General features: G+C 30.8%; 4 protein-coding genes across 7 annotated transcripts; all 4 read right to left on the bottom strand.

Moving 5' to 3' along the window:
- Window positions 1-375: 375 nt before the first annotated feature.
- On the bottom strand, window positions 376-5,645 carry LOC139814780 (uncharacterized). Of its 3 annotated transcripts, none has more exons than XR_011732597.1 (5): window positions 3,893-5,643; window positions 3,674-3,760; window positions 3,018-3,569; window positions 2,776-2,940; window positions 1,280-1,394 (listed from the first exon to the last, which is right to left on the bottom strand). XR_011732597.1 is itself a non-coding variant. In XM_071781265.1 (4 exons), the coding sequence occupies exons 2-4, from the start codon at window positions 1,977-1,979 to the stop codon at window positions 533-535; spliced, it is 1,239 nt and encodes a 412-aa protein (XP_071637366.1). In that variant the 5' UTR covers window positions 1,980-2,940; window positions 3,018-3,458; the 3' UTR covers window positions 376-532. The 3 variants fall into 3 exon arrangements, 1 of the variants encoding a protein (XP_071637366.1); XR_011732598.1 differs by lacking the exon at window positions 1,280-1,394 and having other exon boundaries at window positions 1,977-2,940; window positions 3,018-3,308; window positions 3,403-3,569; window positions 3,893-5,645; XM_071781265.1 differs by lacking the exons at window positions 3,674-3,760; window positions 3,893-5,643 and adding exons at window positions 376-640; window positions 713-802 and having other exon boundaries at window positions 939-2,940; window positions 3,018-3,458.
- Window positions 5,646-5,837: 192 nt separating this feature from the next.
- LOC139814778 (uncharacterized) lies at window positions 5,838-7,465 on the bottom strand. Its single transcript, XM_071781262.1, has 3 exons — window positions 6,389-7,465; window positions 6,151-6,237; window positions 5,838-6,065 (listed from the first exon to the last, which is right to left on the bottom strand). The coding sequence occupies exons 1-3, from the start codon at window positions 7,463-7,465 to the stop codon at window positions 5,961-5,963; spliced, it is 1,269 nt and encodes a 422-aa protein (XP_071637363.1). The 3' UTR covers window positions 5,838-5,960.
- On the bottom strand, window positions 7,351-11,929 carry LOC139814779 (uncharacterized). 2 transcript variants are annotated; one of them, XM_071781264.1, is made up of 8 exons: window positions 11,703-11,929; window positions 11,491-11,623; window positions 10,588-10,781; window positions 9,966-10,225; window positions 8,854-9,879; window positions 8,630-8,716; window positions 8,418-8,555; window positions 7,351-7,489 (listed from the first exon to the last, which is right to left on the bottom strand). In XM_071781264.1, the coding sequence occupies exons 4-7, from the start codon at window positions 9,987-9,989 to the stop codon at window positions 8,451-8,453; spliced, it is 1,242 nt and encodes a 413-aa protein (XP_071637365.1). In that variant the 5' UTR covers window positions 9,990-10,225; window positions 10,588-10,781; window positions 11,491-11,623; window positions 11,703-11,929; the 3' UTR covers window positions 7,351-7,489; window positions 8,418-8,450. The 2 variants fall into 2 exon arrangements, with proteins under 2 accessions (XP_071637365.1, XP_071637364.1); XM_071781263.1 differs by lacking the exon at window positions 7,351-7,489 and adding an exon at window positions 7,762-7,900.
- Window positions 11,930-13,933: 2,004 nt separating this feature from the next.
- Window positions 13,934-15,019, bottom strand: LOC139815449 (uncharacterized). Its single transcript, XM_071782380.1, has one exon. It carries the CDS (start codon window positions 15,017-15,019, stop codon window positions 13,934-13,936), a length of 1,086 nt encoding a protein of 361 aa, XP_071638481.1.
- Between the last annotated feature and the right edge of the window lie 1,753 nt (window positions 15,020-16,772).

Raw genomic sequence — 16,772 nt, 5'->3', positions numbered from 1 at the left:
TTTATGCGAGCCTATCGCACGACACAGATCTCTATTCAAAGAAATATCAGGGTGCTGAGTTGGCCTATCCAGCTTTTAGACCGCCAAGGAGCTGCTCTGCATTAAACGCGTCCGCCGGCTGTAATGAAATTCATTCGCCCCGATATCGTATCATCGACACTCGTAATGCGGAACAATCTTGTCTTGTATTACGCAAATATTTTGTTATTTATCGGAGAAAGAATTCCTTCCCTTTTTTCTATCGAACATGATGCAAAAGTGCGAAATGTTGGCGTAATATAATATCAACTTTTAATTATTATTATATTATAAGCTTCTAATTGATATAACAAATATTTAATTTAATAAATATTTATTTATTTTCTATTTCTTGTTCACAATTAATATAACATTTTTTAATGCTTTTGTGCATATGTGGAATAATATCTATACAAGTATAAAATATTAGATGACGTACTATTTACGACGATAAAAAAATATTTCCAATATTTAGAAATATATTTTTTTTGTTCAATTACGTATTTTCATTGAATTACGTTGTTTGTGTAATATTGGAAAATTTAAATTGTTCGTTGCAAGAATTCGATATGTTCGCGAATTGTATCAAGATTAATAGATACGTGGTGATGCTTCCTATTAACTGAAAGCAAAAGAAATACATATTACAAGAAATATATATTGAATTAATATAGGTAAATGATTAATCACTTACTGTAGCAAGAAGTGGTGCATCCATAGTGAAACCTTTCGCGGAGAATGTATTTTTGCTAGTATGCAGTATTTGCAAAGAAAACAGGTGCAACTGTAACGTCAAATCGAAAAGTAATTAAATATAAAAGTAATATAACAAATTAGCTAGTTTAAATATACAAAAATCGCAATAATACATGAGACATTTTGAAAATAATATACAAATAAATTTAACAATTTTTGATTACCTCGTTTTTAATTTGCTCGTCGTTAATCCTGTTAAGCACGTTGTGAATAGTAATGCCAATCTCAATGGCTTGATCTTTGCCGGTTTCGCATGTCCATACTATCAGCGCTATTTTTATAAAGTAATACGCTATAGACGTGAAGAAAAGTGTGAGAGAAATCAGTTTTTCTGAACTGGTTATATGTACGTTTGGCCACAGTACTAATTGTAAACAATAGTACAGGCTAAAAGTGATTCTAGTGAAGGTTATGACTACAGTAGCAGAAAGCTGCAGACTGAAGATCATATTCAGCATCTGTAATGTGTTGTTGGCCATCAGATGACGCTTCTCTATAGCCTTGAGTTCCATCAGGAAGAAAGGATTTCTCTGTTTGTGATAGAACCGTCTGAATAAATGTGGTTCGTTGATCAATACAAGCAGGTTCTCCAGATCGTCATTGATTTTCTTGAAACAAATCTTTAATACACAAACACAATTCATGTAAAGCATATCCATCTGAAACACTATCAGAGTGATGTGGAATGTAAACACCACATGCAAGACAGGAAGCAAGTTGAAACAGATCATTGTTTGCACAAGTAAGAAAAGAAAACCGGAAATATCCTTTGCGTGGATCAATATAGATTGTTTCCGATATGACTCCAAAGGCAGTCCTGAAGAGATCTTTAGTAACGTCTGAAGCAAACGCATTCGTGGACCATCCCAAATGCAAGTGACAATTATTATGAAAATGCCGAATACATAGAAGGCGCTGACCTCAATGATCCGACGTAAGCTTCTGACTTTGAACAATCCACTGTTAATCTCATAGAGAATTATTAGCGTGTAAAAACAGGTGACACATTTAATAACAGTCGACAGAATGTAGCACGATTTAGAAATTTCGAAGGACGAAGTGTTAATCTTGTACGGAAATATTCCGAGAATGCGGCATAAGATGAAACAGGGATACATCAAGGATTGAAAATCCGTGGCGTGGAATAGCCGCCATCTCCTTTCTTTTTTGCCCCTGACTCGTTCTTTCGATAACGAACTGAACATTAGTAAAGTATCGTAGAAAAACTGCTTAAAAATTATTAGTCCTATTATTAATTATAATTATCTCACTACGAGCACTTCAGTTTTAATGTGAGCGATTGCAAAAATATTTTTTTCTAAACGTAGTCTTCTACTTTGTTTTTTCACAACGAAAGCAGGAACTGATATAAATTCTTTAAGGCCTATCCGTAGTCGGTAAGTTTCAGTTTAAAACTGTAAGTTCTTGCTATGAACCTGAAGACGTAACTCAAGAATCATTTGTTACCCGTGAAGTAACCATGGAATTCTTCGAACAACACATATCACCCTTGGGATACAAAGCATAAAATAATAGTAATTGCTGTAATCGGTATGACCCATCACTTTGTACATCTAGATCACTCATTAGGAAAATACGTATATTTGCACATCTAAAAAAGGAAGCATTGAATATGTGGCATTTAGATAAATTACTAATTTTTCAACGATTCGTTAATAGCAACTATCCAATTTCAAATTAGGTTAGTCTACATTTTTAAATAACCATTTTGAGATTAAATTTTGCTTCGTTATGCAATACATTATTGTAATATATTATTGTTTCTTTTTTAGTATTAAAATCGTATTGTATTGTAATATAAAAATATCAGTAGATACACATTTTTACTTTATTAAAAGTAATTACAAATTATTTTTTGGCGAGACTATTAACATACATATAAGAAATTAATCTCGATTTCTATTTAATATTGAGTATTATGTACGAGTAATAGATACGAATAATACTGCAAGATATATTGTATGCTTTCTTTTTACTTACGGGTACTTTGATAAATTAAGAATTAAATTTTAATTTTGCAAACGGTAGATCCATGAAAACGCTAATGAAAGTATTGCTCCTTAGCTGAGGCTTTGGCGTTTAAAGAAGTACCAAGCTTCTGAAGAACCGTGTGTAGAAAGAAGAACTGTTGGCCTACACTGTAAACTGAGATAAAAAATTATTAATCATTTATTAAATTACTATTTAATATGTGTGTGTGATTGCATAGATAAACATATTACCGCAAAAATTGATTTCCATATTTGCTTTGAGAGAAAGTAACTGCTTCCCGAACATCTCTTCCACACGTGTTTGACGAAAAATGAATGATTATTTAAGCATATCTTTTTTTGCTTGCTCTATCAGAAGACGTTAAAGTTTCACTAAAAAACGAGTAAATATTGTATACGTTGCTTTCACCGTGACTATTATATCAATCCGATCCTATCCCGAGTGCAAGCCCATAATATGCAGGCTAGTCTTCACTTTTCTAATGAGCAGAAACATCAATTCTTCGATTCTGTGTCAAGTGTCTATAAGAAAATATTCGTTGTGGCGGCAAATATTCGGTAACGTCAGAATTGCTCCATAAAACAAGGAATGAAGTATCATGATAGAGATGCGTACGTTTTTTTTTTATAAGATTATTTGTAAATTTTATTGGATATTTGCTTTATTTGCTAATTTTTAGGTTGCGCTCGTGTAACGTTGATTATAATCCTTCCCTCACAGGAATGCGACGCAATCAAGAATTGCATTAAAATTAAAAAATATGTAGCGATAGTGCTTATTATCTAAAAACAAAATTATAAAGTAAATACTATAATTTAATTTACAGAAGATTTAAATAATTTAATTTAAAGATTTGAATAATTGTGACAAATGATTGCTTACTTACTGTTGTAACAAGCGTCGCGCCCAGAGTAAGACCCTTCGCAGAGAATTTTTTATTACAATGCATTATTTGTAAAGAAAACAGCTGCAACTGCAAAATCAGATAAAAAGACATTTACTGATATATAAAAGTAATTATAAATTGTTTTATATTTTAAATAAAAAAAATTGCATTACTATACGGAATATTAAAAGCGATAAATAGAAATTGAAATGTTCGTACCTCATGTTTGATTTGTTCGTCGCTGGTGCTATTAAGCACATCGTGAACAGTAGTGCTAATCTTTATGGCTTCATTTTTGCCGGTTTCGCAGGCCCATGCTATCAATGCTATTTTCATAAGATAATACATAACGTAGATCATTGTGTATATGAAATCGGTCTGCTTCCATCTGATAGACAACCCATTTTGCCACTGCACTATATTGAAATATAGCTCGAAAGTAATCTCGGTGAAGGCTATAGCAATGGTTGCGAGGAGCTGCGGACTGAAAATTATATTCAGCACCTGCACTGAATCGCTAACCATCAAATACTGCTTCTTCAGGGCCTTGAGCTCCATCAGTAACAAAGGGTTTCTCTGCTCACGATAGATCCACTTGACTAAATGCGGTTCATCGTTTGTTATGAGTAAATGTGCCAAATCGAAGTCGATTTTCTTGAAACAAGCTTTTAATACGCAAACGCAATTTATGTACAGCATATTCATCTGAAACACTACTAGAATAATGTATAATGAAGACACCTTGATCAAGATAGAGTGTTGCGCTCTGTAATAACAGATTAACGAATACACGAGTAAAAAAAAGAAACCGACAATGTCCTTGACGTGGATCATCACAGATTGTTCCTGATACGTCTTCGAAGGAAGTCTTGAAGAGTTCTTCAGTATGGTCTGAAGCAAGCGCACTCGTGGACCGTTCAAAATATACGTGACGACCGTTATAAAACTACCGAAAATGTAAAAGGAGTAAAGTTCAATGGTTCTGCGTACGTTTTGGACATTGAATTTAGCAATATCCATTATTATTATCAGAGCACAAAAGCAGAAGACACACATAACTATAGCTGATAGAAAGTAGCATGGTTTAGAAGTTTCGAAGGATGAGCCGTTGATCTTGTACGGGAATATTCCGAGAATGCGACAAAAAGCGAAACAAGGATTCATTAAGGATTGAAAATCCGTGGCATGGAATAGCCACCAATTCTTTCTTTTCTTCTTATTCTTAACTTGTTCTTGGAATTTCGATGACAGACTGAACATGATCGAAGTTTTATGAAATAACTGCTTGAAAATTGTTAGTCCTATTATCAATTATGTAAGTGTTTTATTGTCAGTAATAAGCACTTCAGTATTAACATGAGCGTGACTGCGAAAGCTTCTTTTCTGAACGTAGTTTGACGTAGTTTTTATTTTTTGCAACGAGTGCGAAATCCACTAACCGTCCGTGCTGAGTTTAAGTTTAAAACTGCAAGTTGCTGCTACAGATCATAAAACATGACTCGCGCATCATTTGTTGGCATGAAGTAACCATGGAGCTCTTCGAACAGCATGTATCACCCTTGATGGGTGCACATAAAGTAATGGAATGTAATTGATGTAATAAGTATATGACTCATATCACTTTGGACAATTAGGTCGCCCATTAGGAGAATTATATTTGAAAATTATATTTGAAAATGTTACCTATATTAATTACTAGTTTTGAAAGATTTATTAATATTGACTGTCCAATTTTATACCAGAATATTCAACATTTTTGAATCACCATATTGAGATTAAATTTTGCTTTGTATACATATTTTTGTAATATTATTTTTCAATGTATTATAATATTTGATCATCATTCATTACTTGTTTTATCAAATTAGAATAATTAGATTAGAAATAATCTATATAGTTATCTAAATTAGAGTCAACAGATGTAATACTTTAATTGATGAAGTTATTAATTTTCAAACCACATTATAATATATGGACAAAAATATTTTAAGATAATAATTTTTACTTTTGCAATAATAAAGGGAAGTAGAGTTTTGAAAGAGGCAAACGCGCGCGTTATCTTTGTAATAATGCATCGATCATGTTACGTTTTCATCGAAAATTTAATGAAATTATCCCTAAAAAAATAAATAATATTTGAATTGCAAATATACCTCCAATAAGTTATTTGATTAAATATTAAATTTATTTTTGATATGATTACTTAACTTTCTATGATGTACAAACTATTGATACAATAAGGATAATATTTAAGTTTTTTAAAATGTGTCTTTTATTAATATTTTTTTTAATTCGAGTGTATAACATTGATTGCAATCTTACCGTCGCAAGAATGCGATGTGATCAAGAATTGTATTAGAATTAAAAGGTACGTAGTAATAGTACCCACCATCTAAAAAAAATAAAAAATAAATGCTATAGTTTTGATCTTAAATATTTAAATCAATTTATATTAAGGTAAATAATTGGTTACTTACTGCAGTGAGAAACGTCGCATCCACAGTAAGACCTTTCGCGGAAAATGTGTTGTCGCGATGCAGTATTTGCAAAGAAAACAGATGCAACTGCAATATCAGATGGAAAGATATTACAAATAAATTATAAATAGATTTAAAAAAAGTATACTTATGAATCGACTATCTTTTATGTAAAAAAAAATATTACTATATGATACATTTTAAAAAATATGTAGAAGTTAAATTTTTTTATTAGTACCTCATTTTTTATTTGCTCGTCGCTGGTGCTGTTAAGAACATCATGAACAGTGGTGTTAATTTTGGCGGCTTGTTTCTTGCCGGTTTCGCAGGCCCACACTATTAACATTATTTTTGTAACATGATACAACATATAAGATAGGAAGAATGTGTTATGAATCTGCTTAGTCAGATTGATAGACAGCCCGTTTTTCCACTGCACTATGTGCATGTATATTTCGAAAGTAATCTCGATGAAGGCTATAGCGATGGTTGCGAGTAGCTGCGGACTGAAAATTATATTCAGCATTTGCACTGTGTCGCTAACCATCAAATACTGCTTTTCTAGAGTCTTGAGTTCTTCTAGCAGAAGTAGGTTTCTTTGCTGGTAATAAATCAATCTAGGAACATGCGACTTATCGTTTATCATGAGCTCTCGTAAATTCGTCAGATTGTCATCGATTCTTTTGAAACAGGCTTTTAATATACAAACACAATTGACATATAGCATATTTATTTGAAATATCTGAAGATCGATGTAATATTCCATTATTTCTGTTGAATAAGTGTAAGTAATGTTATCTCTGTGTCGTTTTGCAAACTTTAGAAATGTCAGCAACAATTGGCCTACTAAGAAGAAGAAACCGAAAATATCCTTGACGTGTATCAATTTTGATAGTTTCTCATAAGATTTCCGAGGCAATTTTGAAGAGACTTCTAATATGGTCTGTAGTAAACGCATTTGTGGACCACTCAAAATGGACGAGACGATTACTGTGAAACTTAGAAACGTAGAAAAACAGTTGTCTTGAATTTTTTGGGATACCGTCGTCTCCCTGGCTGTCAATATATTGATTTCATAGATCTTTGCCAGTTGAAAAACGCAGATGACGCAGGTAATGATAGTTAATAAGATGTAACGCGATCTTGATGCCTCGAAGATCGAAGCGTTGATCTTGTACGGAAATATTCCAAGAATGCGAGAGAAAGTGAAACAGGGATACATCAGAGATTGAAAGTCTGTAGCGTGGAACAGTTTCCACCTTTTCCACATTTTACTCTTGACTTGTCTTTGGAATTTCCACGACGGATTGGGCATGAACAGCGAAATGTCACGTGCAAACTACAATTTAAATAGACAATAGTTTAGTAATTATTATCTTATCGATACACGCTTTGTGGTATTAATAAAATAATTGCGAATATTTCTTTTCCAAGTATAATCTTCAAGATCGTTACTTTTACGAATGCACAAACTAGCACGTATTCCACCTTATCGAACTACAACTGACGAGTTTAAATTTAAAACTGCACGTAGCTGCATAGAGTTATAAGACAGAGCTCAAGAATTATTTGTTATTCTTGAAGTAATTAAATGAATAATGAAATAACGTTCTTCGATCAATACTTATCATGCTTGAGATATAGCGCATAAAGTAATGAAGTGTCGCTATGATATACGACATACCATCCAGCATATGTAGATTATTACGTATAAGACAAATTATGTGGACATACATAAAAAAAGTATTATCTGAAAGTATTATTTATATTTATATGATATCAATATGAATTAGCGGTATTTGAAGCGTTGTTAATAACAATTGTCCAATTGTAATCAAGGATGCATGCTATTGTTATGCCATAACTTAAAAATTTATTTTTTATTGAGATATGAAATTTAAAACAAAGATACTGTTTGCATATCCAGTTGTTCAAACTGCTTTCAAATGTTACATTTATATTAAAAATGGTTATAATGGTTAATTTTTTATGAAGAATAATACATAGAAAAACTTAATTGAAAGAAAGTTAATTGAAAATGCAATATTTTTCAGTTTATTTATTACGTTTTTGATATACGGTCCACTCAATCAAGTAATATATTAACATTCCATTTGTGTCATTAATTGTTAATATATACGTAATATATTTGTATCTATACATAGGTACGTATATATATGTCTCTATAGAAGTAGAAAAATTGGACAATTGTATTTCTACTTACAACGACAGAAAATATATAAAAACTAAAAGTTTACAATACTTACAATACAACGCGTTGATTATGTACTTTCTTTAAATTAAATCACTTCTGTAACATTGATTGCAGTCTTTCCGTTGTAAGAATGCGACATACCCAAAAATTGTATTAAGATTAATAGATATGTAGCGATACTACTCACCATCTAAAATTAAAATTTAAAAATAAAAAAATATATATTTAATTAAATTAAGATAATAAAAATTATCATTTACTTACTGCAGTGAGAAGCTTAGCGTCCACAGTAAGACCTTTCGCGGAAAAAGTATTATCGCAATGCAATATTTGCAAGGAAAATAGTCGTAACTGCAATGACAAATCAAAGAATAGATAAGATTAGAAAACTTATTTCTAAATTTACTAGATTTAATATAAAAATTGCATAGCGCACTAACTATTTTTAAAGATTTAAAGATTATATGACATTTTTCTTTATTACGTACCTCATATTTTATTTTCTCATTATTGGTGATATTAAGTACTTCGTGAATGGTGGTGCCGATCTCTACGGCTTGATTCTTGCCGGTTTCGCAAGCCCACACTATCAATGTTATTCTTAAAAGATAATACGTTATGTACGACACGAAGTATTCAATACCAATCTGCTTATCCAAACGAATGGATATCTCGCCTTGCCACTGCACTACATGAAAATACAGAAAGAAAGTGATCTGCTTGAAGACCATGACTATGGCAACGAGAAGTTGCAAACTGAAGACCATTTTTAGCATCTGTACTGCGTCGTTGATTGCCAGATATTGCTTTTTCAAAGCTATGATCTCTATCAGTCGAAATGGATTTCTTTGCTTATGATAGACCCGTCTGGAGATATCGTTCACTACGAATTCTTGCAGGTTCTCCAGATTGTTATTGATTTCTTTGAGACAAGCTTTAAGGACACAAACACAATTCATATATAGCATATCCATTTGAAACGCTATCATGGCGATATACACTCTGAATGGTTCGTACAAGGTATCAATAACCATATCAGAAGTGTTTAAAAATACCATTAATATTAGCCACAATAGAACGAGAAAACCGAAAATATCTTTGGCATGAATTAGTTTGGAGAGGTTCTGATACGACTTTGGGGGCAATCTCCAAGAAATTTTTTGTACAGTCTGGAGCAAGCGCATTCGCGGACCGGTCAAAACATACCAGACAACCATTATGAATATCCCAAGCAGAAAATGCATATTATACGTAATAGTTTTGGGCACTTCAACTCTGACTCTTCCAGAAAAGTTGAGTACATAGAACATCATTAGCTCATAAATGCAGGCGGCACAGGCAACGATAATCCACAGAATGTATCGTAGTTTGGAAGTCTCAAAAGTCGAAGCCTCGATCTTGTACGGAAATATTCCAAGAATTTTGCAGAAAGTGAAGTTGAAATACATCAAGGATTGAAAGTCCGTGGCGTGGAATAGCCATCTTTTTCTCCTCTTGGCTCGTTTTTGGAATTTCTGCGGATTAAACATAATCAACAGAATTTTATTGGAAAACAACAACTTTATTAATAATAAATTAGTGCTTAGAGATTATTAATTACTTTGTCGTTAATGCACTTTAACATTTATACGAGCGTTATTTTCACGTGAGTTGTCTTAAATTTCGTCTTTTCACAACACGTATGTAAATCGATATGCACTGCGCGTGATAGTTTATATCCGGCGAATTAAATTTAAAACTACATTGCAAAACGTAGTTGCTGCGTCGAATAGCGAGACAAGACTCAGAGATCGTTTGTTAGCTGTGAAGTAAATTGCTTTCTTCGATCAGCATTTCTCCTGGGCCGCATGCGCATATAAGCTAATAAAATAATTGTTGAATCATTATCTAATACATTAAGATCGTGAAAATTAAAACCACTTAGAATTTATATAGATTACTAGCTTTGAGAACTTTTAAAGAACACTATCTTATTATAAATTAAGACGTTTAATATTTCTATATCATAACGTTAATATTTACAATGTATTGCATTTATAATTAATAATGTTGATTTTTAATATTTATTATCGCAATTTTTAATATAAAAATACTGATGTATATCTTTTACTCCATTAAAATTATATTATCATCCATATTAATCTCCAAACATAATTTGTAATAACGGTATTACAATTTGCAATACATAAATTTCTAATTAATTAAACGTTGTTTGCACGTACCTAATATCTTACTAGTATCGTTGTGTTATATCTGTTTTAAAAAATACTAATATCACAATAGAAAAAGTGGCAAGTGGCATAAATCAAGTTATAATACAAAGACAATGCTATTATCTGTTATTAAGATAATATAATTGCAGAGTAATCTTTTGTAAAGAGAAGCTGTTTACGTTTGCAATCTGCAAAAGCACGAACTAAAAAGAAAAATAGAGATTATTTATTATTCCAATCGCAAGAAAAAATATATTACTATAAGGAGAAGATGATTTTTGTGTGTAATTGAACGATCGACGTAGAATAAAAATAAATTAATAATAGAGTCAATTCAAAATGTATTATGTTTTTATAAATTATAAATTATTTTATAATTGATACGATTAAATTAATAATTTTCCGTTAAATATAGATTAATTTTCCTTTGTGTTTTCACATTGAATAAATCGTTATTTTGTTATTCGAGGTTGTTACCATGTGCGAATTATCATTGAAATAATACTAATTATTACAGACGTTATATACCCATTATTAATGTATCTAGCATTAGTGTATCTACCTGCATAAATTATTATTTTTTCTATAAATTTTTACAAACTCATTTTATCGCTTACTTTTTACTTACAATTTGAACAGTTTGCAATATGACTGGAGGGGGGGGGGGCAGTTTCGAAGAAATATCTGATATAAGGAGTAAGTGCATTCGCGGACCTCTGAAGATATATATGAGACCGTTATGAACATTCCGTAGATAAAAGAGAAATTAAGCAAAATAATATTGAGTATGTCGAACCTGATTGTTCCAGAAAGATTAAGTTTATACAACAATGTCAGCTTACAAACACCGATCACACAAAAAATAATAGTCCACAAAATCTAACGCGATTTAGAAAGCTCGAAAAACGTAACCTTAATTCTGTATGGAAATATTCCGAGACTTTTCCTTATGGTTAAGTTAGGATACACCCATCAAGGATTCCGTGACGTGGAACTATCTCCATCTTTTTCCTTTTTTTATGCTTTTGGCTCATCCTTGAAATTTCTGCGACAAATTAAATATAATTAACGAAATGTCATAAGAAAACAACAGTTTAATATGTATATTAATAACAGACTATTACTTAAATTTATTAAGTACTCCATCGTTATCAATGCATTTTAGTGTTAACATAAGTTTATTGCAAGAAGCTTCTCTTTCAAATGCGTAGTCTTTAATTTTGAATTTTTCACCACAAGTATATAAATCGACATGCACTGGTCGTAGTTTGTTTACATACTGTTTACTACTGGCGTATTAAAGACTGCAGTTAGTTGCTGCGTCGAATAGTAAGACACGACTGAGAAACCATATTTGTTAACTACGAAGTAACAATGAGTTTTTCAAACAAGTCTTTCAATCATCATTTATCACTTCTAAGATATAAAGGACATGTAAAGTAATTGCTGACATACGACCATCGTTCATGTCTAAGCTGCGAATAATATGCATATGAATATAAGCTAGGAAGCATTAGGCATAAAATAAAAATTAAAAAATTAATTGGTACGTCACAACATGTGGACATCAAATTATCTAAAGATGTATGATCTTTTATACTTCAGAGACAGTAAAAAAGAAATAGAGATGAGCGGAAAGCTGCTCATTATGATAATGCATATATCTACAACATGTCTCTCAATGAAAATTTAATAAATTATCAATTGATAAACTCAAATTGCAAATATATTTTTAAGAAGTAGTTCAAATTGTTCCCATATATGTTGAATATAAAACACACTTAAAATGTAATTATGTTATTTATTATAATATAAGATAATGTAAAATAATTAAATTAAAATTAAGATAAAGTCCTTTTCTAATTACAAAGCTAACGTAACGTAAATATAATTATGTTAATTTCTAATTTAATGTGAAAGTATCGGATAGACTAAATTAAAAATGTGTATAAGGCATAATGGGTTTCTTTCTTACTTATCGATTTCTTGATCAAAATCAATTTTTTTTGTATTTTTATACTGAACGAGAACGTATGCAAATCATTATTAGATAATGCACTTATTATTATTGAATATATATATTTAGCGCTAACTTGCTATAAATTATTCCCCGTTCCATAAATTTTACAAGCTCATTTTATTAGGTATTGTCTACTTTCAATACAGTGATATACAATGAATACTAATCTTGTCGAGCATGAACGATTTTGTCGAATAATTAAACGCGGCAGTCAAAGCTAGAAGCGTAATATACGCCATTTGATTTTTAACCATTTTTAACTTTGATTTGATTCATTAAATAAAATCTTCATCTTGTGTTCAGATAGTTGATATACGAATAAGATTTATATATCAACACAATATAAAATAATATTAAATATATTTTAAAATTAAATATGTAATAAAGTTAATGAGAATAATGAGAACGCCTAAAGGCGCTACTTGGACGCACAAGGTGAAGATTTTATTTAATAAATTAAATTAAAGTTAAAAACAATTAAAAATCAAATGGCATATATATTACATTTCTAGCTCACTGTCGCGTTTACTTATTCAACAAAAATCATGCTCGACAAGATCTTGCAAGTAATGCTTATTCCTTTCCCCTTCTCCTCGAATTTTTAACAATGAGTTACCGAATTTGAAATGTTTACATGATTTTCATGTAATTTTTATTATGGCAACACTGCTTTTTATTATATGAATAAAGTAATTTTTGTGAGAACGCTGTTTTAAAGTGGAAAGAGTTAATTTTTATTATGGTGTACAGAAAAAATTTATTCGGTACATATTTTTTATTTCGCTTTGTAATTCTAACTTTTATCCAGCAAGTTTTTGCTTTGATTTTTACTACGAGAAAGCGTAAAAATTGCGTTGTTTAATTGTTTTTAAAACAATAGCCATATAAATTCTTGATGGTCCGCAGTTAATGAGATATCATAGTAATATTTAATATATAATTTTCTCCGTGTCGATTTTTTGCGTAATATTGCTTGACGTCTTCTGGTAGCAAGAATTCTGCATGTGCAAGAATTGTATGGAGATTAATATATATGTAGTGATGCCACCCACTATCTGCAATCATAATCACACGCGTATTCGAACAGGTACAAAATATACATATTAATTAATAACAAATGATAGATCACTCACCGCAGCGAGAAGTTTTGCATTCACAGTAAGACCTTTTGCGGAAAATGTATTTTTGCAATGCAGTGTTTGCAAGGAAAACAATTGCAGCTGCAATCGCGAAATAATCACATATTGAATTGAAATACATAAATATATCCAATAGATGTAATAAAACGTTTTAGCACACGAAACTCTAGTAATGTTTAAAGAAAATAATTTTTTATTACATTACCTCGTTTTTTATTTGCTCATTGGTAGTGCTGTTAAACACATCGTAAATGGTAGTGTTTATTTGCAGGGCTTGATTTTTATTTGTCTCACAGGCCCATACTATTAATATTATTTTTATAATGAAATGTGCCACGTATGGAATAAAGAATGCATAATGAATTTTCGTATTGATCATGAACCATTTCCCTTGACACCATAGTACATAGAAATACAAGCTGTAAGTTATTTCTGAGAAGGTTATGACTACTGTAGCAAGAAGCTGTAAACTGAAGATCATGTTCAGCGTCTGTACTGTGTCAATGATCTTAAGATGTTGTTTCCTTAGAGCTGTGAGCTTTAGCAATAAAAAAGGATTTTGCTGCTCATGATAGATGAGTTCGAAGACGTGTTTCTCATTCTTGATCACGAATTCTTGCATCTGCGCTAGATTGTTGTTGACACTTTCGAAACAAGCTTTCAATATACAAACGCAATTTACATACAGCATGTCCATCTGAAACACTAGCATACAGATGTATACGTTGAATGTCATGAGTAAGACAGTCTCATCACGCATCACAAAGTAATATGTCGGCGCATGCCCAACTAGATAAAAGAATCCGAGGATATCCTTGGTGTGGATCAACTTGGATAGTTTCTGATACGACTTCGGGGATAATCTTGAAGAGATTTCCAGCACAGACTGAAGTAAGCGCATTCGTGGACCGCTTAGGATATACGTGATGACTGCTATGAAACCGCTGAGCACGTAATAGCAGTCAGACTCAAGAATTACGGGAATACGTACCCTATCGATCATAAATGTGTTAACATTGGTTAGAAATATGTTAACATTGTACAGCGTTATCAGTGTGCAGATGCAACAAATGGCAATAATGACGGTTGACAGAATGTATTGCGGTCCGGAAATCTTAAAGGTCGAAGCATTGAGCTTGTATGGAAATATTCCGAGAATGCGGCAGAAGGTGAAGCAGGGATACATCAAGGATTGAAAATCGGTGGCCTGAAAGATCCGCCATTTCTTTCCCTTTTTTATATCCTTATGTCGGCCTTGGTATTTCGGTGACGAGTTAAACATGATCATCGGAGTATTAGAGAACAATTACAAATTCTTAATCACGTTTAGCACTGCATTTTGGCATTAATGTAAATGTGATCGCAAAAGCTTCTTTTTTAAGTTAGTTTTACTCTTTTCACTATATTCGTCTTAAATTTATTTTTTTTTTATAACGAAAGTGTAAACCGGATGGTTGCTGTTCTACATTCGGCGAGCATAAAGTTAAAACTGCAATTGCTGCATCGAGCAACGATATATATAACTCAGAGATCGTATATGTTAGCAGTGAAGTAACCATGGTTTATATATGTTTTGCATGATATTCATCGATCTGCACTTAAAAAAGTGCAACGTGTAGTAATAATACTTTATTGCTATGACATACTAGGAATACAGCAATCTCTCTCTCTTTTATGTGCACATATATACAATACAGAAATGATCAATATCTATACGTACATTAATAACGCTTATTAATAAAAATCAGTTAATAACAATTAATTGATTCTATAACATATATCTATATACTTTTTGTTGTACATACTGAATGTTTAAGAATGTTATAATCTGAAAATTTAATGTTTTTGCTTTATAATATATATTACCGTAATTTTCAATATAGAAAATTACTATCACAGTTTTTTAGCTTGATTAAAGACAAGTTGTCATTTATTTTTCATCTCTAGTTTAATAGTTGATTGTGTAATTAAAGTTATTTTTATAAGCCTGTTAAAATATAATAATTTAAATTTTTAACTTTTTGCATAATATTGTATTAAAATACTATTAAATTTCGTTGCGCGCATTTTGAAAGTCACTGATATCTCATTGTCAGTGATGCCTTAGTGGGAATTGTAAGCATAACAAATGTAATATTGATAAATCGAGCCATAATGTATAGAGAATGCTATTATTTTAATTATAATTAATTTAAGTAATAATGTAGATTTGAAATAATTGATGTATTCTTCGAACTGATGAAACAGATATGTCATGTTTTATGGACAAGAAACTATCTTAAGATGATTGATTTTTTGTATGTTACAATAAACTAAAATCGAGTAGCAAAAAGCGCGGACTTCATTATTGTGATAATGCATCAACTACGTTTTACGTCTTTCAAGAAAATTTTTATAAGCTATATTTTAACCGTTTCTAAAAGTTAATATTAAATTTATTTATTTTTAAAGTATCAATATTTCTAAAGTAATATTAAATTTATTTTAAATATAAATACATTACTTTCCATGAAAAATAATGTGTGTGAAAGCAATTGAAATATAATAACAATAATTCAATTTAAATATTAAATAGCCATAATCAAAGATATCTCTAATAAGATAAGAAGTAATTAATTACTAATAAATAATAACTAACTAAAAGAGCAATTATTATATATTCTTCTTTTACTTATAAATTGCTCGAGCAATTAAAAATTAATTTTACCGTAAGAAAATTGTCGGTATATCCAAATTGTTCAATGATTTCGTAATTGAAAGAGAACACGTTTTTCTCTTTTATTTTCTTTCATATATATTTTATTCTTTAATCTCAATAAATAATTAGTTCTTATATGTATTATCTTATTATATGGATTGCTTACCTATAGTTTTTATTTTTACTTGATTGTTATCCTCGGATGATTTTGATTGTTTATTTGAATAATTTTATTTTGCTCCGGATATAAGTCAATAATGTAGGCTAATTTCCATTTTGTTAGAAGGATTAGGTTTTATATTCTGGATAAAGTATCTGGAGCGAGCCGTATGCAACG

The sequence above is a fragment of the Temnothorax longispinosus genome, chromosome 6 (assembly GCF_030848805.1).
Source record: "Temnothorax longispinosus isolate EJ_2023e chromosome 6, Tlon_JGU_v1, whole genome shotgun sequence".
In the NCBI taxonomy this organism is placed as follows: Eukaryota; Metazoa; Arthropoda; class Insecta; order Hymenoptera; family Formicidae; genus Temnothorax; species Temnothorax longispinosus.
Note: the sequence above shows the minus strand (reverse complement) of the source record. Positions and strands in the feature narration are given on the sequence as shown.

Coding starts and splice junctions, on each gene's coding strand:
- LOC139814780 (XM_071781265.1), bottom strand. CDS start 1,979: ATGTTCAGTTCGTTATCGAAAGAACGAGTCAGGGGCAAAAAAGAAAGG. Junction 803..938: donor ACGAGCAAATTAAAAACGAG/GTAATCAAAAAT, acceptor TTGACGTTACAG/TTGCACCTGTTTTCTTTGCA. Junction 641..712: donor ATGCACCACTTCTTGCTACA/GTAAGTGATTAA, acceptor TTTTGCTTTCAG/TTAATAGGAAGCATCACCAC.
- LOC139814778 (XM_071781262.1), bottom strand. CDS start 7,465: ATGCCCAATCCGTCGTGGAAATTCCAAAGACAAGTCAAGAGTAAAATG. Junction 6,238..6,388: donor ACGAGCAAATAAAAAATGAG/GTACTAATAAAA, acceptor CTGATATTGCAG/TTGCATCTGTTTTCTTTGCA. Junction 6,066..6,150: donor ATGCGACGTTTCTCACTGCA/GTAAGTAACCAA, acceptor TATTTTTTTTAG/ATGGTGGGTACTATTACTAC.
- LOC139814779 (XM_071781264.1), bottom strand. CDS start 9,989: ATGTTAAAGTGCATTAACGACAAA. Junction 9,880..9,965: donor TAAAGTGCATTAACGACAAA/GTAATTAATAAT, acceptor TTTAATCCGCAG/AAATTCCAAAAACGAGCCAA. Junction 8,717..8,853: donor ATGAGAAAATAAAATATGAG/GTACGTAATAAA, acceptor TTGTCATTGCAG/TTACGACTATTTTCCTTGCA.
- LOC139815449 (XM_071782380.1), bottom strand. CDS start 15,019: ATGTTTAACTCGTCACCGAAATACCAAGGCCGACATAAGGATATAAAA.